Source organism: Vicia villosa, unplaced genomic scaffold (genome assembly GCF_029867415.1).
Source record: "Vicia villosa cultivar HV-30 ecotype Madison, WI unplaced genomic scaffold, Vvil1.0 ctg.002996F_1_1, whole genome shotgun sequence".
Lineage (NCBI taxonomy): Eukaryota > Viridiplantae > Streptophyta > Magnoliopsida > Fabales > Fabaceae > Vicia > Vicia villosa.
The window spans coordinates 111174-135949 of NW_026706086.1; the positions used below are offsets into that span (position 1 = coordinate 111174).

The 24776-nt window shown below is 32.7% G+C and overlaps 2 protein-coding genes and 1 pseudogene across 2 annotated transcripts; 2 read left to right on the top strand and 1 right to left on the bottom strand.

Annotated features, from left to right (window-relative positions):
- Positions 1 to 422: 422 nt before the first annotated feature.
- Positions 423 to 1432, top strand: LOC131640187 (protein DMP3-like). The gene has a single exon (XM_058910596.1). It carries the CDS (start codon positions 453 to 455, stop codon positions 1182 to 1184), a length of 732 nt encoding a protein of 243 aa, XP_058766579.1. The 5' UTR covers positions 423 to 452; the 3' UTR covers positions 1185 to 1432.
- Positions 1433 to 3062: 1630 nt separating this feature from the next.
- LOC131640190 (amino acid transporter AVT6A-like) lies at positions 3063 to 4088 on the top strand (annotated as a pseudogene).
- A 1476-nt stretch (positions 4089 to 5564) lies between these two features.
- On the bottom strand, positions 5565 to 10435 carry LOC131640189 (leucine-rich repeat receptor-like serine/threonine-protein kinase BAM3). The gene is made up of 2 exons (XM_058910601.1): positions 7535 to 10435; positions 5565 to 6036 (listed from the first exon to the last, which is right to left on the bottom strand). Exons 1-2 carry the CDS (start codon positions 10140 to 10142, stop codon positions 5594 to 5596), a joined length of 3051 nt encoding a protein of 1016 aa, XP_058766584.1. The 5' UTR covers positions 10143 to 10435; the 3' UTR covers positions 5565 to 5593.
- Positions 10436 to 24776: the final 14341 nt, after the last annotated feature.

Sequence of the window (24776 nt, forward strand, 5' to 3'; positions counted from 1 at the left end):
ACATCATCATCATCTTCTGTGTAGACGTGTTAGAGAGGTTTAAACAATTGAATTGAATATTTTTAAATTAAATTTGTGATTGATTGAGTGGTAAATCTAAATAATAAATTAATTTCTATAATTTTTTTGCATGATAATTAAAGTAGTGGTGGAGTGTGACCTATACGTATTTTGATAAGATAGTGATATTGACATCACATTTAGGTAAGTTTTTAATATGACCAAATAACATGGTCTTGAGTTATATGTTCTTTTATAAGCCATAATAGAATAGAATATTGTTATAGTTGTATTTTACACGTTACACGTAACCGTTGTCATCACACCAACCAAATGGTTAGCAGGTGGCATAGAAACAACGTGGAAGCAAGAAAAACTAAGAACACAAGCAAACTATTCATCAATAATTCAATATATCTAATATAAATAGAACATGATCCATTCCTTTATGCATGAATCAATCATATAGTTCCTTCCTCAACATGTCACTGAAACAACGTCGATCCGGCAAGCAATCTGCAGAAGCAGAAGACAACAGTATTAATGATGCTGATCATGCTGGTGCAGGTGGATCATCATCGGAAGCAGCACATGGAATCATTAGCTCCTCCTCTTCATCATCTTCCTTATCGAGACGTGCACTGTCTGGAGCACTGACAGGAACAGCCAGCTTAGCAAAACTGCTTCCAACCGGAACCCTCATGGCATTCCAGATTCTGATTCCGGTGTTCACAAACAAAGGAGTATGCGACCATGTTACACACATCCTCACATTTCTACTCCTCCTCTTGCTAGCCTTCTCTTGCATCCTCGCGTGTTTCACCGATACGGTGAAATCCTCAGACGGAAGAAGAATCTACCATGGTATAGCAACATTCAAGGGACTGTGGCTATTTGACTACTCGCCGGTTGACGACAAATCATCCATCTTACCCGATTTGACAAAGTATAAGATTAGAATCATGGACTTTGTTCATGCGTTTTTATCTGTACTTGTGTTCTTTGCAGTTGCATTGAGTGACAAGAATGTGTTGACATGTTATTACCCGAAACCAGGAGAAGAGACAAAGGAGGTTCTGGATATTGTTCCTCTTGGAATTGGAACTCTATGCAGTTTGCTGTTTATTGTTTTTCCTTCCACCAGACATGGGATTGGCTACCCTCTTACATCTGCACCAAAATAGTTTCTCATTTTCTAATTACTTTTTTTTCACCACCAATATTTGTTCCACTGGACCGTCTAATCTGATTCAAGAGTCAGTTTTGACATCAAGTGGTTCTGGCGTCTGATCAATTCTAGTTACTTTATTCATTAGCAGAATATTGATCTGTCATGCACTGTTTTTATATTCCTGTTATATTTTGTTCATTACTACTAGTATTATATAATGTTATGTTATCCATTGAATTGAGTTGAAGTTTGGTTTGTTTATTAGACTCTTGCACGATACTACTATTATAATGACTTAGAGTGCTGGAATCAATTTCTCACTCTTTCTTCTAATTTACAACAACCTACAATATATTTTTTTCCTTCAAAAGTATATATTATATTTTTTAAGATTTTATATATATATATATATATATATATATATATATATATATATATATATATATATATATATATATATATATATATATATATTGGCTGACTTTGGGGGAAACGACAACTTCGATATGTTTCTTTCATCAAAGAAGATTTTACTAAAATAATTGAGTTACTTAAAATGACATTCCAACAAAAGTATATATTTAACAAAAGAGATTAAGAGGTCGAATTAAAAATAAAGTTACAAACACAACTGAATTTTAAGAGCAAAAACTAAAAAATGGATTAATTTGTTATAATTTAGTTTCACATTAATTCTTGAACGTCTCTTCTCTCCATTAGTGTTGTAAAAACCGGATCAGATCGGTTGGATCGAAAACCGACTAGATAATCGGTTGGATCCGCATGTTCGATCATCCATATCTTTGAATCGGAGAGAACCGGTGCAAACCGGTATGAACCGGTGTGAACCGGGAAAACCGGTGATTCAACTGCTTAATTTTTTTTTTTTTTTCATTTTGATGTTTTTAACTTTTTAAAATAATAAAATAAAATGTTTCTGGCACAGAACCACACACCTAAATTTCAATTTGCTTGCATTTGCATTTAGATGCACCATAATAATGTAGATAACAAAGATTCAGTAGATGTGATTTTAGGCAAACTCACTCTAATTTTAGGCAAAAACTAGAACAAAATTATAAGATAAAAACCTGAAATATATATAGGATTGAATCTACCTAAGATTAGAATTTTATAATTAGACTTCGTAATTTGTAGTATTATTTTGTTAAGTGTGATATTTATGTTTAAATTAGAATTTAATTTACCAACTAGTGAATTTACCGTATGATATTTTTCAAAAAATTTAAGTGCTAATTATATTTTTTTAGAGATTGAATGATCTCGTTCGACCGGTTTTATACCTATATAGTTTCGTTATAATGACAGATTTATTAAACCGAGTTATCTGGTTTAATCCAGTTTGATCATGCGGTTCGACCAATGACCCAGTGGTTCGACCGAAGAACCAGTGACCCAGAACTCTCACCGGTTTGATTAGGGGTGTGCAAAATATCTGGTTGTGATGTCCAAATCCATAACCAAACCTAAACCACTTTTAAATATCCGGATATAATTGAATGGTTATTAACCGGTTTAGTTATTAATGGTTTGGTTATCTATTCATATAATCTGGATATGATTAAATGATTATTAACCGGTTAAATTATTTTGGATTCGGTTAGTTATAATCTGGTTATTATTCAAATCCAAATATTTTAATTCTCAAAATATTTTATTTTTTGAAAAAAAGAAATTCGGAAAAAATAATTTTCAAAACTGGATTTTTTTTAAAAACCGGTTATATAATCATAACCAAATTTATAACCGGTTTTATAACCAGCTTTGATTAAAATGTGGTTATGGTTATAAATCCAAACTATTTAAATGGTTTTAAAATGATTATGATTTGGTTTTTGAAAATAACCAACCATGCACACTCCTAAGTTTGATGACCGGTCCGGTTTTTAAAACATTACTCTCCATTATATCCTCAATTCATGAGCTTCCAGGGAGCCAACCAGATCTTGCAACTTCAATGTGGTGCACAGAGAGAACATTTGTTCTTCGTTTTACAACACTTGTTGTAATTTTACCTTTGACAAGCTTTAAAAGAATTGGTATACTAATTCTTTTTACATTTGCCTTAATGTTGTTGTCACGGATTGAACCTTACTTGTTTGCCCGGTTGATTTCGCAGATTCGTTAAGATTTACATCTGTGTTATCGGTTGGACTAGCAGACGTTTATCTTGTCATCGTTGTAGGAATCTCAATTTTCAAAATCATAAGTGGAGGCATGGTGATTCCAAGACTCTTCCTAATCATTATTGATGCATCATTAGTTTTTGAATTGTTCACTACATTTCCTGTACTTATAAGCGCCTATATTTGTCACACCGTTGGTATGAAAAAATTTCAAGTCTCATCGATATTTTGTTCACTCTCAAATATAAATAAGAGCGGATGATTTTTAATTTAATAAAAAATTAATGTATCTGGTCTATATATTTGCAGTTCACAGCATAAATAATGAACTAAAGGATTCGAAATAGATGATAGGGATTGTGAAGACTTCTTTTGTTCTATGTTGCTTAGTGTACTTATTCACAAGTTTCTTTGGATTCTTTCTATTTGGAGAAGAAACTCTTGATGATGTTCTTGCCAATTTTGATACTGATCTTGATATACTGTTCGGTTTTATTCTCAATGACATTGTTCGCATTAGCTACGCCGTACATATTGTGTTGATAATTCCAGTACTCTTTTACACAGTGCAGATCAACTTTGATGGACTCTTGTTTTCTTCTTCATCAATAAGATCTTTGAATGTTGATAGCTTCAGATTTTTCTCTATTACTTTTTCACTTGTTGGCATTATATTCTTGGGAGAAAATTTCATTCCTAGCATTTGGGATATTCAGCATGAGAGATTCGATCAAAGTTTGCACCATAAACTGCATATTGGTGCAATATGACGCCTTATAATCTTTCTTCTTCGCATCTTTGTGACTTGTCCACTGAGCATCATCCGCGCGTGCTGCAAGCTTCATAACACCATTGACTACGACACCGAGAGTTTCTTCAAAATCACACAAGGACTTCATTTGTTTATGTCATCAGTCCCAATTCTTACCATCAACAATTCGAAGAGAGAGTTGGGAATTCCATTACCACTGTTCATCATTGCAGTAGATGTGAATCACAATCCCTAAAAGCACGACTACGTATGCGCAAAATGAAAGAGCCATGCATACTAATTTTGTTAGTTCAAGCATAATTGCACTTAATGAGAAAGAGATAAGGGTGTGTGTGAGAGAGAGAGAGAGAATGAGAGTTGAGTGTATGTGTTATTAATTGAAGTGAATATGAAGCTATCAACTAATGAACATATATACAACAAGTTAATTACTTGTGTATGAAGTACTTCAATAATTATCAACCAACTAACTAACTCTAACAACTATAACGAACACATAGTTGTATTATATCACAACATGAGTCATTCTACCATATCTCAATCTTAATTGTCAGACATTTTACCTTTAATTAAACCAGATAAATTATATCATAAGCAAATAAGTCAAACTCAAAGGACAAAACATGCAAAATCAAACAAACTATGCATATAAGAAAAATTCGAAAATTAACTTCCGTACTAGACGAAACTAGAAAAACACCAAATTTGTTGCATTTTGGATGCTTCCGGAGTTTAAGTTTATGATTTTAGAAACATTATTGATTTTTCATTGTAGTGAGTGAACACCATTAAAAATGCAAATGACAATCTCCAATTTTTCACAGTAGCATAGGCGACACATTTTAGAGAGAAGGAAGATAGTTTCTAGTACTTTTTTTAGAACTCTACATAGATCTTTTCCAAAACAAATTTGGGACCGGGTAACACTTTATTGTTTCTTAAGTCCATCTACATTCTTGACACACAATTAAAGGAAAAAATTTTAATTATCAAATGTAAATTAATTATTTTTTTTCTTTTTGGTATTCAACTTCAAATCTTTTGATGGAGCAATTCCCCCCTATATTTTACTTAATTTCTAAATGTTATTTATTATTGTCCTCTTCAATTTGAGATATTAATCTATGCCATGCGTTTAAAAGATATTTGATTTATATTTAAAAATTATCTTAATTATCTCAATATAAAATGTAAAAATTTATTTTAAAGGATATGAAGTAAAATAATTATAGGATAATCAACTTTCACATGTATATATTATATTATACAAAATAAAGTAAATACAAAGTGAAGAACTAGTGTTCATGAACCCACTATGATTTTGAGCTTCATCAACCTAATTAACTATCTAAAACACTCCTTAGTAATTATTCACTCCTACACCTCTATAGTTACCAAATCTCTATATTCTAAACAAAAACTCAAAGCCAAAATATATATATAATGAACATTAAACTTTACTCCAAAAAAGAAAAAAGAAAAAAAAAGTTGATTTCAATTAAATTAAACCAAAAGATCATGTTTAAAAGTAGGAGAACAAGGCAATTTATGATTCTGAATTAACTTTTTGCTTGGTGGATTAACACTAGAAGAACATGAAGAAGAAGATTGTTGATGTTCTTGTTGTTGTGATTGTCTTGGAAATTCAGAAAGCATCTGAACAACTTCTCTCATGGTTGGTCTTTGAACACTGTTTTCTTCTAAACATAGCATTGCAATGAAGAACATGTGCATGGCTTCTTCTCTTGGCACTACCATGAGTCTTGAATCGATTATGTTGATGACTTGTTCTCTTCTTCCATTTGTTGCTTTTTTGCACCATTGTACAAGATCTACTCCTTCTCCAAAATCACCAACTGGTTTTTTACCAGTTAGTAGCTCTAGTAGAACTACTCCAAAACTATAAACATCACTTTTTTCATCCACTCTTAATGTGTATGCATATTCTGTAATTTATCAAGATAAACCAAATTATTTGTTAGTCAATGAAGAGAATTATAATTTACCTTCATTAATTTGCAAAACTCAAGTTATAGAAATAGTAAAATCATCACTTATATTATTGGAAAAAGTATAAAGATAAAACCTAACTAGCTAGGGTTTATAAAGATGATCACTCTCATCTTATCATGTTCGTCTTTAAGAACGTGCAAAACAACCTATTATATAGATCTTAAATTTATCACGATTAAACAGTAATTAAATTTAAATAGAAATTTATAATATATTTCTCATAATTAAACTGTGATTAAATAAAACTTCTACAAATTTGTTAATATTACGTAGAGCCTAAAAAAATATAAGATACCTCTGATCTTATCAATCAATTTAATAAGCATCAAATCCGATTTAGACCAATCAGTTGAACTGGAAATTAAACGAGTAGTTAGGTCAAGCTCACTATTAAAATCGAGTTAACTTTTAAAAAAATTTATCATCCAATTCAATTTAGTTTAATATTTATATAGTTTTGTTATTGAGACTGATTCGACGTGGGACTTCTTGACATATATTTTGGGGTCAATGGGAGAAGATTTTTAAGACATTAGTTAAGGTAATATAAACATTAAAAGAAACATTCTTTTAAGAATGTTTGAGAACAAAAGTTGACTCTAAAGAAACAAATTGGTCCAAGACAAAATCATGACAACTAGCAAATAAAAAAAAAAAAACAAAAGAATGGGTGGAGTGGAGAGATGAAGTGTCAGATTGACCTCTGCATATTGGATTCTTAGGGAGGGTCCCATCCCAATGAATTAAGGTCAGTGTCTCAGTCTCACAGACACTCTCACCACTGCAAAAACATTTTATCGTGTTCCAAAACTACTCTTCTTTTCATTTCTCAATAAAATTCCATCTTAACAGTTCTTCATCATTCTTTCAACCCATTCCAGCTATGCCATTTTCCTCACTTTATCATTGTGTAAGCAACATGATTAAAGATTTTTAATCATTATGATCATGCAACCATACTCTAAATTATCTCATGGATCGTCATGATTAAAATCATAATCACACCATTTTTTATCATTAGCCATGTTGTATGAATTAATAAAATCATATATCACATGCACAAAGTTAAGGAATTTTATTTATTCCTTTAAATTATTCCTATCAAATAATATTCGATATTAGCTCAGTTGATAAAGCGCTAGGTAACTCTGATGATAGAGCAAATATATTCAGTATTAGCTCAGTTGATAGAGCGCTCGGTAACTCAGATGATAGAGCAAATATATTCAGTATTAGCTCAGATGATAGAGCAAATATATTCATTATTAGCTCAGTTGATAGAGCGCTTAGTAACTCAGATGATATAGCGCATGACTTTTAACCACATTGTAGTAGTAGGTTCTATCGAACATACTCGTGATACGAATAAATAGAAAGAAAACACTAATAGTAAAAAAAAATAAAAAAGGCACATGAGAAAAGAGAAGTTACCTGGTGCAATGTAACCATATGATCCTGCAATTGAAGACATGCATTCGGAAGCAGCACCATCAACCAAGAATTTTGCTAGCCCGAAATCAGCAACATGCGCTTCAAAATTCGAACTCAACAAAATGTTGTTAGATTTCACATCTCTGTGTAGGATCAATGGAGAACAATCATGGTGAAGATAGCATAGTCCTTTAGCAGAATCAATAGATATCTTGTACCGAAAGTTCCAACTCAAGAATGCGCCTTTTTTTCCATGCAATGCTTCACCTAAGCTCCCATTTCTCATGTATTCATACACAAGAAGATTTGTTTCTTTGTTTGAACAGAATGCAAGTAGTCTCACAATGTTTCTGTGTCTTATGTTTCCAAGTGTTTGAATTTCAGCTCTAAAACCATGATCGTGGCTATTTGCGCCGAACCCGAGTAGTTTTTTTACTGCTATTTCTACTCCATTCGGCATTTTTCCGTGGTAAACTATCCCTGCGCCTCCTCTTCCTATCACGTTACCGTCTTTCACGCATTCAAGGATGTCTGAAACGGTGAACTCGAGCTTTTTGAAAGCAGTCATCTTCCAAGAACCAGGGCCATTCTTTTTGAATGACTTGGCTTTTAGAATCGCTGCGATTACAAAGACTAACGAACACATCAATAGCCCAAGCGCGAATATCAGCTTGAAATCTGCATTGCTTTTTTTTCCTGGTGTGGACTTCATTCCTGTCAATTTACATGGATTGTTCAATAGAGAGCCACATAGTTTAGGATTCCCTGCGAACGCAGACGCGTTAAAGAACGAAAACTGGCCTGATTCGGGCAATTTACCGGAGAATTCGTTGAAGGAGAAATCAGCAACAGTGAGGCTTTTCATTGTCCCTATTGACTTTGGTATGCTTTGGTTCAAATGGTTTCTGGACAAGTTCAAGTAATTCAAAATACGAATATTCGAAAACAACGGTGGAATTGAACCAGAAAGATTATTCTGGCTCATGTCAAGATAGGTAAGATGAACACAGTTTCCGATATCGGGCGGAATTTCACCCGATAACAAGTTTCTGCTAAGGTCAAGCTTCAACACTTGGTTAAGTCCTCCAATGGAACTTGGAATCGGACCCGAAAACTGGTTTCCACCAAGGAAAAGTATTTGAAGCGAAGTGAAATTCGAGAGCGAATGCGGTAAAGGACCAGACAAAGCATTGTTTGACAAGTCAAGCTGTTCTAAACAAACAGGCTTCGACTGAGAAAAAGACGAACCGTTACCATTTTCTAACAATGTTCCAGACAAGTAATTGTTCTTCAACTCAGCTAAATTTAGCTTAGGAAGATAAAGAAAACCATTTGGAATACTACCATTAAGGTAATTCTCTCCTAATCTCACTCTAGTGAGACTATAACATGTTCCTAGACCTTCTGGTATAGGACCAAACAGAAAATTGTTAAGAAGAATCAAAATGTTAAGCTGGTTTGAAGAACAAAGATTCGGCGGAATAACACCAGTGAGTTTATTAGACGATAAATCAAGGACACGAATCTTCCCGTTGAGACCGAGTTTATATGGAATTTCGCCAGTGAAATTGTTCATCCACAAACCAAGAGTTTCTAAATCAGGAAAATCCGCAATGTACTCCGGTATTGAACCATGAAACCTGTTTAAAAAAAGGTTGATCAGCTTGAGATTCTTGAGATTCATGAACTCGAACGGAATTTCTCCGGTGAGTACATTGCTCGAAAGATCGAGGTAGAGAAGTTCTGTTAAGTTACCAAGATGTTTTGGTAACGAACCCGAAAGCTGGTTTATATGCAAGTAAAGTGTGTTGAGTTTTCTCAATTCACCTAACTCTTTTGGGATGGAACCATTCAAATCACAGCTTGAAAGATCCATATGAACAAGGTTTGTTAACTTTCCGAATTCGATTGGAATTCCACCTTCAAAGGAATTGTAATAGCCCAAGTAGATTTCCTTCAAGTTACTCAGATTTCCTAGCTCACCAGGGATTTTTCCTGTGATGTCATTTCCAGCCAGTGAAAGATACTCAAGAGAACTAAATTCTCCAAAGGTTTTCGGGATTTCGCCGAAGAAAAAGTTACCACCAAGATCCAAGTGTTTGAGGGTTTGGTTCAAGGTAAGAAGGCCTAATGGAAGCAATGAAGTGAAATTGTTGTTGTAGACATCAAGGACTTGAAGGTTTTGCATGGTGGAGAAGCTCCAATGATCCATGTGACCATTGAACATGTTGTTGGAGATGTTTAGAAACTCAAGGTTGGTTAAGTTTGTGAGGTGAATGGTTCCTGTGAAGTTGTTTCCTGCTAGAGAAAGGTGTGTGAGTTTGTCAAGTGATGTAATTGAAGGTGAAACAGAGCCAAACAGATTCAAATCGGTTAAGTCGAGAGAGACTATTCGATTCTCCCGGCATTGAATTCCAGTCCATGAACAAATTGAAGTGAAATTTGAATCTTCCCATGTGTTTAGAACTTGGTTTGAGAATTGAAAACCTTGTTTAAGACTGACCAAAGCATGAAAATCGCTACGCAAAGTAGATGAAAAAACAGAGGAAAACAGAACAGAAAACAGAGCAGAGAACAGAGTGAAGAAAATTAAGGTAAAAGGAACCATTTTGGAATGTGTTTTTGTTTAGCAAAGATGAAAGAGTGTTTGTTATAAACACTTTGAAAAAGTGAAGAAGAAAAGTGAAATTTCAAGAGTGTGTGTACAAGAAGAGGTTTTGGTTATAGTTATGGAAATGGAAATGGAATCAAACATGTTGAAAGGGAAAGAGGCTTGAAATACAAGGAAGAGAATAAGCTAAACTTTTGCTTTTCACTATCTTTTGCTTTGAGAGAGCAAAGAAGAAAGAAGAAAGAAGAAAGAAGAAGATGAAAATAGCTACATATGATATATCAATTTGTTTGTTATCTATATTTTTGCTTTAAGGGAAAGAAGAAAGCATAAAAAGAAAAAGGAAACAAAAATGGTTTTGTGAAAATTGTTAAATAGGTGAGACAAATCATTTAAATAAAGCCGTTGGATATAACAGAAATTTAAAGTTTAGATTATGTTAAGAAAAATAAGCAAAAGTAAAAGTTGATGATGCTTTCTTTTTTTTCTTCTTTAGTTGTTTTTTTTGTGTGACAAAAATACCCTTTAGCTTTAATCAAATCAAAGTATAGTAGTAGCTCTTTACTAGTCTTCTTTATTGCTTTGAATGAGAGAGGTGATGGAATTGCACTTTCATTGAATCAAAATGCATATCTTTCCACCATAGTAGTATGCTATGAATTTTTTTTATTTAGAAAAGAATAGAAAAGATGGAAAGTGAGTAATGAAATCAGTGGTTGCCACCAAGATTGTCTCAACCCAACAGTATATAGTGCCTAGTGGGACTCAAAATTTGTATAGTTTCATTTGTTCACTATTATAAACAAAAATCGATTTTTTAAATTTATTGAATAACTGTAAATTAGACATCTAATTTATTTATTTACTAATTTAAACGTCTAAGTATTTTATAGATATCACTCTCGTCTGTTCCAATGATTACTCTAGTTTAGAGGTAACAAAACGATTAATGTTCGTCATGCATGTATTGTTCGTCATGCATGTATTTTTGCCGACATTTTTTTATAATAGATTAAAATTTTAGACCATCACCCACTAACATGTTTTCCCCGCTTTGTTTTTTCGGACTTTTATTGACGAAACATTAACATGAATTCTTGAAATTTTGAAATTTTAAAAGTGTAGTGTCTGACCACACTCATATTTTTTTTTTTTAAGACAGACTAAAATTTTAGATTCACTCCCTGAACAGTGTGATCTTATTACCCTATTAATTTTTTTAGACTTTTGTAAATGAGAAATAAACGGGACAAACATGTTCGTCATTTTTGTCTGTTTATGATATTTATATTTTTAATATTATCATAGTGTATGTATTGTCATGCCATGGTGTCAGCGTCGTATGTGTCGTATTTTGATTGGTTGTTCAATAAATGATAAAATAAATGCAAGTATGTGTAGTAGTATCTAATATAGATGTGATTGTATGAGTTTGTCTTCCCAAGCAAAGTGTAATGTACTATCAACAGGTTGACAGTGTCACAATATATTGAACCTCTCTTTTAGTAATAAGACCTTGGAATTACAAAACATGTGCCTGAAAAATGCAGAGAGTGTAAGAAGTAAAGTTATGATGGGTTGATTATTAATAAATGATGAGTTTGAATGATCAATATATAATTATATTCCATTGCATGGATTTGGAAGAAGCTTTTATTTTTTCCAACTTTATTCTTTCTTTGTCCTATAGAGCAGAAACCAATTATCAATAAAATGGTATTTTTAAATTTGATTAATTTAATATTATTAATTTAATATTATTTATATAAATGAATGGAATAGTCTTAAAGAGAGGGCTGAAAAGTAAAAGTGAAGATAATCTTGTTCTTTTTCTTTGATCAAAAAAGAAAAAGAAGCATGGAAAAGAGTGCTATTGTTGTATTTGTATTGTATGATTCATTCATTCACAAGGTTGAAAGGAAAATGTGTGACACTTCATGTCATAGGAAAGAGTGCTATTGTTTCAATTCAACATGCACCACTAATGTATATTTTTCTCTTTCTATGCTCTTTGAGGAGTCATTGTCTATGTTCTATGGATCTAGAACCTTATTGTTGGTGTTATAATTGGGGTTGCTTACTTGGAATATAGCTTAGTGTTTGCCTATAAATTCCAACAAATTCAAACAATTTAGTTTCTCTTATGTACAAACATTCTATGTCTAGTCTTATTTTCCCACTTGACTCTTGACATTAACACTTCATAATAGGTTTTTTGTTTGTTTTTGGAGAGAGTATTTAGTGACCAAACTCTAGGATTCAAAAAAGAGAGTTTAAATGTATTTTTTTTGGTAATAAAGATATTATGTGAGTTGAGTTATGAAAACTTGTAAATTTCGTGTGAATCAACTACTTACTAACTTAATTAATTTTCTTTGACAAATGATTTAAATTATGTCATTACATATCAAATATTTTTTAGTTATATGATGAGGTATTAAGGATATTTGCAGTGTGGTTTGGATAAGTTCTATTTAAAGATAAATTTATATACAGTTTAGTTCGATTTTAAATGATTAGTTAAAAAAATATCTAATTCGATTCAATTTCATGCAATTTTATTTAAATGATTTTTTTATATCTTAATTATAAATTATATTTTTTAATTAAATTTATAAAAATATTATTTAATAGTACATTTAGTATAATATATACAAACTTAAAAATTAATATTACAAAATGATAATGATCATTTATAATAGAATACAAATTAAAATAAATGTAATAATAAAATAAATATATTAAACTAAATTAATAATTAATATTAAAAAATTAAGTATCATCGGATAATAAATTATTTCACCATATCATAATGATAAAAAAAATAAGTATACAAATATACATGCAGTTCAGTTAACTTGAATAAATTAAAAAAAAAAAATCAATCTTAACCGATCATTTTTTATAAAATAGTATTTAACTTTTTTGTGGTTTTTTTATTTTTATCTATTTATAATTTTTATTTGTAAAATAATATTTAATTTTTTTGTGGTTTTTTTATTTTTATCTATTTATAATTTGTATTTAGATTAGTTTGACTTTACACACTCCTAGTCTAATTTATAGAATTAATATATATTTTTTATGTGTTACTAGAAAATTATTTAGTTAAAATTAGAAATATTAAAAAATTAAGAAAATCATTTATTTTTAGCATGTGTTTGTATTCTCGATGGAATACTTTCTCACGAGGAGTTTGTCTTGTTCTAAAATTTGGAGCTTTCTCCATTTTTAGGATGAATATAGCATTGGGATGTGAAGAAATATACTAGAAGCATATCCAAATATTTCATTGGAAAATGTTTCATATATTATATTGGTCGGTAAGACAAGACTATCGCACTAGACCTAAAATTTGTGACAGTTTAATCATCGCTAATAAAACTCATAATAATTGTCACAATTTAACTATAATAAAATAGACTCTTTATTTTATTAGTTATGGTTGTACCATGTCTAACCTGTATAGAGTCTCCAAAAATTTAAATCGACTAGAGTATTATGTTAAGAGTCGATGGGCCCATAATTCATAGGTCCCTGGATCAGAACCAGGCTCCGATACCATCTTGAGAAATGTGATTAGGCCTAACTCAACCCTACAAAGCTGGTTTTGTAGGATTGAGTTAGGCCCAACCACACTTTTTAACATGGTATCAAGAGCCTCGTTTAAGATCCGGTGGGCCACCTTCTATGGTTTTCCGCTATCGGGCCACCCACCATTTTTTTTCACGCTCCAGTTGTCTAGTCCTGGGCATGAGGGGGTGTGTTAAGAGTCTCACATCGGACAATATATGGCCTGAACATGTCCTTATAAGTGGGGGCAATCCTCACCCTACAAGCTGATTTTATAGTTGAGTTAGGCCAAACCACACTTCTCAACCTATTATACTATGGCTCAAAATGTGATTACATATTTTAATTTTCTTTGTTCTTTAGAAACTTTATTCTTGTTCATCAAATGAATCTCTAAAAACTATATTACAAAATTCATAAAGAGAGGAAGAACATGGTTTCCATCACACAACAACATGAGATGATGCATTTCCCAAAAGAAACGAATGAGATTCTATAACTTTCTTAGAGTGAGTGCATGCAGAAGAAGGTGCTTGGAATGTCAATGGTTAAAACAAGCATACATTTCAAATGAAAACAACACAAAGAATCTCTTATTAAAACCAATACTTATTCAAATTTAGATTAAATTTAAGGAATAAACTAAATGGGACCATAGTACTATATTGTCATAATAAACCATACCATATGCATATGAATCTTAGTTGTACTAAACAAAATGTGACATAGAAACTGAAATTTAAGAGGCAAATGCCATGAGTTATTGTCCTTGTGAAAGGAACAAATGAAGTTGGGTTGCATAAGAAGGATAAGATTAAAAAAGTATTGCATGTACTATATATTGTTGTGGCCATGTCTTGATCATAGCAAAGTTTCTTGATATGAAATAATGAATGGTTTACTTTATGTCTTTATGATATCATACATCACAATTGTATTCCGATTACACAACATGCTCCAATCATTGGGAGACATATTTAGTGCATTGTGACTCATGTCAAACAATCCTCCCATGCCCTAGTTATTTAGGAGCAATGAACCATACTTAGAGGGAGCGGTGCCTACTATCTCAATAGAGAGGGAAAAAAAATGTATTCTCAAATGGTTAGTGTGTAACTTATTACTTCCTCCGTTTCTTTTTAAGTGTCGTTTTAAAACAATTTTTTTCTATTTAAGTGTCATTTTTATAGTTTAATATCATAATTTGTCAATTATATCCTTAATAACTCCCTTAATTTGTCATTGAAAAAAGAGAGTGTTGATTGAATTTATTTAGATAGAGATAATAAATGAGGGTATAATAGAAAAAATAACTCTAATAATCCACTATCTTGGTTGAAGAACTTTATGTTAAAATGACACTTAAAAAGGAACGGAGGAAGTGTTTGGTTTTGGCATGTTTTTTGGGTTGAAATTCAATGGCGGTAGGAATTTCTATTATTGATGTCAAAGTTCTCTGAATTTCTTGAGTCTTTCAAAATCGTTGTGATCGGGCAAATACCCCTTGTGCTTTTTGTTATGATAAATCCCATTACCTATAAAAAAAAGTTATCAAGGATAATTTATATAGGTTATATAGATTCAGCTAGTATAATTAGTGTTTATTTATAAATAATGAATTTGTAATTTTTTTTCAACACTCACTATCAATAAAATAAATTATATTACATATTTTATCTTCATTTTTCATGTAATATTGTGATAATGATAAAATTCAATTCAGATCAACACTTTTTATACGGGGGACAATGAAGACAGAGAATCAAACAAATGACCTCAAGCAATACAAATAATAGTAGGCGAGAACACATGAAAATTGTTTATCCCGTTCGAACAAATGATCTACGTATGGAGTAGAGAGCAGCTCTCCAATTCACTATATTCATAAAGTTGTTACAAAAGATTATATATGATCAGTTACAAAAAAATAGTCTTTGTCTTTAGAGTTCCCAAGAACAAAACCCCCTAGAACAAACCCCTATTTTCTATACTCAAATGTTTCCCAACCTCTCCAACTCTCAATATATGAATTACTTAAACCAAATTTAGAATTATTTCCCAATCCCTATGATAACCCCAAAAGGCTATCGAATCCCTAAAATATTACTCTAGGAATTTTAGCTTTTGCTTTCTAAATAGGATTTCTACCTTATGTCACTCCTCCCTAACAAATGAGAGAAAAGTCATATTTATAAATAACAAAATATTAACAGACGCAAGATATAACTCATTAACAAAACGAATCCACAAACAAACCCAAACTTATTAGTACCAAAATATGTCTCTTTTTCTTTCTCTTTTTTCACTTGAGGTTTTAAGGCATATTACCACAACTCCTCATCTTGACTCTAAACTGATGATGATGATGATGCCAATTTAACCACCAACCACCTTGCTGCTCTCTCCAATGCTTGAATCACTCTTCAACAAATTTGTCAAGTTCAAACAATGCTTGAACCATGATCTTGACAATCATTTGGTGAACATATCAGCTGGATTCTCTTCCGACAGTACTTTATGAACCTGAATCTCCTTTGACTCTATCATGTCCCTTATAAAGTGTAAACGAATGTCAATGTGTTTTGTTCTCTTATGATAAACTTGATGAGTGTTCAGGTGAATGACACTTTGACTGTCATAATTTATCTTCACACATTCTTGAGTAATATCTAACTCCCTAAACATGCCTTTCAGCTATATGGCTTCCTTGACCCATTCAACAAGGGCATTATATCCCGCTTAAGTAGTAGATAATATGACCATCGATTGTTGATTTGCCTTACAATTTATAGCTTCCCCAAACAATGTAAACATAAAACCTGATAAGGATTTTCTAGTGTCCACATTACCTATTATGAATGCTCAGTTCAAGTCAGTGGTTACAAGGCAGAATGACATGAGATATGATATCAATGCCATTCTTAAGCTTTTGAAGAAACCATATGCTTTAAGACTTCTAACCTTCTGTTATTGTTACATATTTATGAATTATTTTGCAAATCTAACAAGCTTTCTTCCTTGGTTTTAATAATTTTTTCTTCTGTATCTTTTCTTATTTTCTTCCCTTTATGTTTTTTCTTGATGAAAAAAGGGGGAGTAAGATAAATAAGTATTTAGGAGCTTGAATCTGACAGTTGATAACTAATCTATTGCTTAAATTTTGAAGAATTACTTATTATGCTTTAAAGATCAATTTAATTAACCTGGATATAACTTAGGGGAGCTTACAAACCTCACCTTTTGGACAATTAGACTCAGGGGAAGCTTACAAACCTCTGAACTTGAAGTCAACTTGTTAATTGAATTAACAATCATTGTTCTTAAATACCTGTGTTATCATCATAACAAATGGGGAGATTGTTGGAATAAAATTGATTTGTACCATATCCTTAAGGTTTGATGATAACAAAGTATTTAAAGAACAATAGAGTATATTAATATTTATTCAAGTGTGCAAGACCATAGACTAAATTTTTTGATATCACATTAGTACTGGCTCTAAAAAATAACATTTGAAAAGAAGCTAAAAGAACTAGAATCTAAAGGATCAAAACCTGAGAGTCAGACTACGAAGACTTAAATTCCGAAGGAGGTAAACTTTTGAAGACTAGAGTCTGAAGAAAGTCAACCTTTGAATATTCACACTCTGAAGGATCACAAACAAGGATCCACAATCTAAAAACTTAGACTCTTAAGAAGGTCAACATAAGTATCAAGAAGACTCTAAAAGGTCAATATCAAATTCATAAATCATTTTGCCTTTTCTGATCACTTGCACAACCAAAAAATATCACCACAGAAAGCAGGGATGCATAAAATAATTCCTTTTGAATCAAAGGAAATTCAAACGTCTTTTCAACGACATCATCCATTTCAAGAAACATTCCGACGTCTTTGATCAAGCTTCTCCAAGACTCTCTTGTACAAACTCTTTTCTTTAATGAATTTTTTCTATCTCTCTATATAAGGAGTTGAAAACTTGAAGAAAAACAACCAATCCTTGATAATCAAAAGATTTATTACTCTGTCAAATTAAAAACACAAGTTTAACTTAGAATTTATTAACACTTGTATATCTTAGAAATTCTTAAGTCATAAGAGCCTTATTGTGTTGTATTTTGTTTACACCTCTGATTGTATATGAAGTGTAATATTCAAACAATATTTTATATTATTAGGATATATTGTTAGAAGTCTATTGCTTTTATGCTTGAGCATATAAAATTTCTTGCTTGTATGCTACAACATTAAAAGTCTCTTACTTGGGTGCTTGAGCATTGAAAGTCTCTTGCTTGTGGACTTGATCAATTGTAATCCCTTGGAAGTGCAAGGGGACTGTAATATTCTCATTTTATTGGGTAAACCAGGATAAATTACCAGTGTCTCTCTTTTGTTTACTTTTTACCTTTGAATTTTTTTATTCGCTGCACTCAATCATATTCTAGACCTTGTGTTCAGAATCTTAAAAGAGTGTCTTAAAAAGAAAGAAAAATCTAACACAATTCAACCCTATTTTCTTGTGTTTTTCTCACCTTCAGGGAGTTGGAATCATGTTGGCGTTGTCTGATGTTGTAGAAATCATCTTCCAATGTTTAGTTATGGCAGCATAATTCCTCCATGGCGGCACACATCTTTGCCAGGGTGTCGGCATCACCGCTACCGCTGGCACCTTCCAACATATGGGATGGAGCTCTCTTGTTAGCCTTAGCTAAAGTTGGTTAAGTATAGGAGTGAGGGGTAACATCAGGAATGATGGTGGTGATAGAGAGGGTGTGGCACATGTTTGATATTTTTGAAGCCCCATGGTAGGGCCAATGTATTGGTAAAAAAGTACATGTGTGCATGTTCCCTCTATAAGAGCATGGAGAATTAAAGGCCTTAGTAGGTTTATAACATGATATGATGGTTAGGACTTGTTCACGATGACGAGAAGCCATGTACGAGGATGTTTTAAGGTAGTATTAGACGTCTTGCTCACGTGTGGTCAGAGGCTCTGTAGAGGACCGATGACGCTTGAGAGCAAGCATGTGTTTACAGTCAGTCGTGTGTTGTGACCTTAATAAGTGTTATGCTCTTTTTGGGTGTCAATAATGATCTCTCCCCTCCCTTTAGAGGGAAAAAGTATTTAAAGAGACTTTTTGGACCAAGGGTTTAAGTTTTCCTCAGTGGCGTTAACATCTCCCCTCTTATCAGGGAAGGTTATTAACCGCCTATCTTTTCAGGAGTTAGTGGAAAATCCCTCTTCCTTAACTCACTCTATGAATACCTCTTAGTGGGTCTCTGAGTCATCATCTGTGCGATAGGATTCTTGGGTGAGGGCACCCTAGTTTAGGACTTCCACAAACATAACACTACAAAATTTATCAAATGTGAAAACCACAACTAACACTTCATTTTTAGTGGTGGTATAGTTCACTTGGGCTTCAATTAATTCCTACTTGCATAATAAATATAGTGGAACACTTTGTTATCTTGGTCCCAAAAATAATTCCTATTGAAAATTCAATTGCATCACACATTAAATCAAGTGTATGTGTTTATGTGAGATGATTTCATAGTAGGTTTCCATATGGGATGATTTACTGAGTAATCTAGGGATCAGTTCTTCAATAGTAGGTGTTCATATGGGAGGATTTCTCGAGAGATGTAGGGACTGGAAACCTCCGAACATGAAGTATATAGTTCTTCAGTCTAGGTTATGCAGTTTAAAGAACCACATTAAGTTTGTGTGTAACATCCCTATTTATTTAAGCATGCCTATTTATCATCAAAAATTATTAAAAAGGAGTTAATGGATTAGTTGGAAAGGAAAAGAGTTGGTTCGAAACCAACTAAAGGGCATTTTGGTGAATATGGTTTAGTTTGAGGACATTTTGGTCATTATTCACTTAGTAAGAGGGACTTAAGGGCTGGTTTAGTAGCATAACTTGGTTGTTCTTCATTGAAAAATCAGAAAATAGAATGGAGGAATAGAGATGAAGGTTGGAAACGTGAGAAGAGAGGAGAAGGAAGGTGGGAGCTAAAACCTACATGCATGGATGGAGAGCCTTAATCAAGAATGAGGATCAAGTATGTCATCATTTCCTTCACCTCTGAATTCAGAACTACTCTTCATCATCATCTTCATCAAATTCAGAATCATCTCTTAACTCAGAATTCTTAATTAAGGTGAGTTCCATTAGTTAGGAAATTGGGTAGAAATTAGGGAAAATTGTTTGATCATGGGTTAGATTGTGATTACATGTTTCATGCTTGATTAAATGGTAGAATATGTGTTCTTGAAGTGATAATACATGTATTGAATTGCTTTTACATGTTAGGGTTTGGATTGGGATGGATTAGAATGTGTTAGAACTGATCTTAGGCAGTAAAAATGTGATTTTTGCTTCTGGTTCAGTAAGCAATCAATTGCAGGGGTCAAGCAATCGATTGCACTGTGAAAAATTGACATTATGCGCTTCTGGTTCAGTGAACAATCGATTGCACACCAGTGTAAATCGATTGCACCTGACAGAAAATCATCAATTTACTGTTTCGACCATAACTGGAGTTCTGTAACTAAGAATTAGGCGTCGTCGGAGGCATTGGAAAGATAACAGAAAGGGCTAAGAGATGCTTAAGCTTCCATAACATTATCATACTATTGATTACTAATCAAACCTATATGAATATCCTTGTATCTTTATTACTAAAAGATAATGCTCGGATAATTGATTCGTTAATCATTCTAAAGGCCGTAGTGCTCAAGTGTTCCTTCAACGGGGTTGTAGGAATCATGGAATGAGTGGTGATGGAAATCAAAGCTAGCCACATACACCAAATATGTTGAGGTCTTATAGCTTGTGAAGCTAAGCATGTGAACCAAGAGGCGATGAGGTCTTACAACTTGGTGTAACTTGTGTAAGTCGATTAACAAAATATGGATATGGTAAGGTGAACCTTAGGATACCTAGACCAAGAGATATGAACGGATGCTATCCTGATATTCCCTTTTTCCTATCAAGCGACTACTTTCAAAATCCTACAATCTAATGGTGTTGTAAGTATGAGACGAGAGGTTAGAGGACAGACATATGGATAGTAACTGCGAGTAGGCATGTTACATATCTGTTGGCTATTTCTTGTGATGTAATTCCAAGGATGCCCTTGTGCCACATATATTGCAGGCATTTCTCGAGTGTGTGATCTCAGGAATGGGCCGTGCTCCGTAGTTCAGGAGCTATTCTTCGGGGATGAACTCTCGGGGATGTGGGCCACACCTTCTCCGTTTGTCATCTCCTTGCGGGTGAATTTCTATGTGAGATTCGGGCCCTGGGATATTGGAGGAGTTGAATCGTGCGATGCGATTCAATGTCGATTCCATGGTCCTCTATAGTCATATGAGTTACTTACCATGTAGATTGAAAAGGTATGATTTGGGGTCTTATTTTGAGAGCAGATAGGCAGGTAAACCCGGAAGACCAGACCTTGAGGGTAGCTCCCGGTAGAAGGCTAGCAGGTAAACCCGGAAGATCTATTCTGGAGGAAACATGTACCTAATATCTGAACATGTGATATGTTCTCAGAGTATCTGATTGGGTGGTCAGTGGACACTCAACCGTGGTGCTACGAGTTGACAAGATTTCCTGTACTGGATAGTGAGGAAACCTTAGGATCTGGGATAGATCTGTAGATTATGTATGTACCCTGTAGAACCGAGAGGACTCATATGATAGGGGGACTCAATGAGATTTAGTAATCTCACCCCATTCATCTTATTTTTTTCAAGTATCGTGCAAGATCGAGTTTTGCTAGATGCTTGGATCAAGAGCTTTTGATCGGATGTCGTGAAGACCGTGCTTGATATTTTCTTCCGTTGTGTATTATTACCATTATGTAGATATATTCATTGTATCCATATTCAAGATGATTTTGAAATGTATACATCTTATGTTATTATTCCTGACTTTTGTATGTACTCAGTACCAGTTATTAGTATTCTGCTGATATGATTCTAGACACATATTGGTAGGGTATTACATTATGCTTGCAACTCTGATTAGGTCTCTATGTTGCAGGGGAACATGGTCTCACCAGGGTCAGGTTTCTCGTTTATGAGGTTGAAGAAATAAATTCTCATGATGGTGATGGTGTATGGAGTGTGGAACAAATTCAAGGGATCCTTAAGGTTCCTCGACCTAACGAACGATTGAGGATTAGTTCTAACTAATCTTTACTCACTTGATAGAGTGGTTTTGGTCGACGATCATATGGGGCGCGTCTTGGACCAACGCCGCTCAATCATGGATGGACAGATCATTGTTGGTCGCTTGGGTCGGAGTTTCCTTTATTACAACAATAAGAATGTCATTTTAGAATTCAATCATGGGTATGAACGAAGGGCTAGTTGTTGCTCCAATGGCGATACTGGTGTTGCGTGCAACACAATTTCTCTAGGGAATCATTTGAAATAGTATTTTAATTTTTGCTGAAGAAAAAAAAACAAATATTGAGTCTATATCTAACGTGTTAGTGACTTGAACTTGAGAATTGAGAATGACCCATATGAGTAACTTTGAAAAGAGACGCGTGGGTAGGTGGGTACTCCAAATTAATAATGCTTCAGACGAAACCTGCAAACGATGTTTCACTAAGTTAAAAGGTGATAGAGAAGTGAAAAATTTAAGATAGAAATTTTGTGCACCTTAAATGCCTTATATACAATTAAGGAGAAGGAAAAGTTCTAAAAAAAAACATTATGAGCCTTAATTGGCTATTTGATCTTCCTTGTTGTCAAAAACATTGACTTAACTCTAGTTTTAAACTAATAGTTACTATATGATTTGTGAAAACTTATTTTAAGTGGTAGAGTGAGTTAGACCCAATCTAGAGCAAAAATAAATTTTCTATTAAATAAGGCATTTGACCAAATAATCTAACAAGATTCTACAAATGTTTATTAGATTATTTATTTCAAAAAAATTAACCACCAACAAATAAAGGCATTTGACGACTCACATAATTGGCTATGCTTGTAACTATGATCTTGACATGATTACATTAGATCTCCTTTAACTAAATATAGATTAAATGGCCACAAACTATTGAGGGAAGAGAACATGTTGGAGACAAGGAAGAGAAAAAGAAAAAGGATTTGCATCATGATCAAGACACTGAGGAAAATTGAAAGGATCGATAATAGACAACATAATTGATGTCATATCAAAGATATCAACGTTGGGATGGTAGGCTCATGATTATTCTTTGACTAGAGGAACACACAATTGATGAAAGCCAAGCACAAGAAAAACAAACTCCCTCACGCCTGCTTTCTTTCAAGTACAATATGCACCTTTTCCAGTTTCCTCAAATTGTCTTTTTCTTAGTTGGAGAATGTGTTAGGTTTAGGGGCAAAGGAACCATCTTTGGATAGTGTCTTATATATGGTTGTGTTTATTGCTATGGTGGAAAAATATGGATAATTGATGTTCATGTGACTTCAATGGTAGTCACGTTATCATTGAAGAGAGCTTCAAAACCTTTATGTTATGGTTGATAAATAGAATTGGATGAAGGTTTTATAAAATGATTTGTTACTGCGAAAACGACTCCGACAAAAAGGTGATCGGAATGTGCCGAGATTAATACTATTATTTACTATTTTTAAGATAAAAAAATTATAATCAATTCACAATGCGACAACCACAATTAGTATTATAATATTTATACTGATCAAAACTTGACAACGCAACTGTTGTCAATGGTTTAAAACCTTAATTGGATTTTGCTCTTAAACAATGTGAGAGTCTAATACACTAGTAGTCACAATTGTGAATGTTAATATTAATTTATAACTATGCATAGATATTAATTGGTAAAAGGGTAAAAGAAACTAAAACCTAAAGAAAAAAGGGGTAAAAGAAAGTAAAGTAAAAAAGAAAATGTTGGCAACATTTGTAAATAAAGTGATGAAAAAATGGGGTCCACCAACTTGTTTGAAATTACAATAAGAAAGTGTGGAAGAATTCCATCCGAGTTTGGCATGGAACATCTTATGTGATATGAGATTTTTTTAAATGTCCATCATTCATTGAAGAAAAAAAAATGTTAAAAGAAAAATACGTTTTATTTTTGTCGTGAAAAAGAAGTTTTAAAAATGGCAATCAAGAAACATGGTGTAATTAGTATGAGAAAAAAAAATCAGTATTCATTCTCACAAGTTTAGCTAAAATATATTACATTCTTTAGAATAGACCTTGTCTCGTACTCCCCTATGGTTATTTATTATAAATAAAATATCTCAAATCTTGATTTTTATTTAACATGTTTGTATTGTTAGTGTTAGTGGAAAATATATATTAGAAAATATTTCACATCACCTTTAGACTTTAGTGTTATATTATAACGTACACAAGTTAAAAATACTTTAATTTATGTGATATTTTTATTTTTCTCTTTAACTTTAATTAAATATTTATTTTAGAGAATACGGGAGTATTGGTGATCATAGTTGATGTTGAAGGATAGTCTGTGTGTTGAATAATTTTCACATGGTATGTTTTGTTGTTGTTATCATTTGACAACATTAGTGATTTTTTTATGGGAAGTTTTTATGTTACATCTTGTATTGTGGTCGTGTTCTTTAATTTCTTCATGTAAGTTTTTTTTCAATTTCTGATATCAGAACTTTTGGTTTGATCCGAGTATATGAGTTTTTGATATATTTTGTGGTTATAATTTTGTCTAATCTTCCACATTAAAAAAATGATGGTGTACGTTGTGAAAGTATTGCTTAGTTGTAGTCACAAGTTCCATTGTGCAATTTGAACAAGAGAAAATTGATGAAAGAATCATTTTTTTACATGTGAAAATTTAAGTCAACAATGTATTAATACAATCAAGATTACATACGGTGTTGGTTAGTACACAAATGTTGATTAACATTGATGCAAGGTGGGTTGTAAGATTATGTTGGTGGATGGAGAACTTCTTGCCAACATGAAAGTTGCATCATATGAAAATTCTTGTAGCAGTTTACCTTTAAGTGATTATACTCTACCGGTGAAGTGTGATAATTTT

Excerpts from the sequence above, each read along its gene's own strand:
- LOC131640189 (XM_058910601.1), bottom strand. The coding sequence starts at position 10,142 with ATGGTTCCTTTTACCTTAATTTTCTTCACTCTGTTCTCTGCTCTGTTT. Across the intron at positions 6,037-7,534 it reads ATATGGTTACATTGCACCAG|AATATGCATACACATTAAGA; the intron begins GTAACTTCTCTT and ends GATAAATTACAG.
- LOC131640187 (XM_058910596.1), top strand. The coding sequence starts at position 453 with ATGAATCAATCATATAGTTCCTTCCTCAACATGTCACTGAAACAACGT.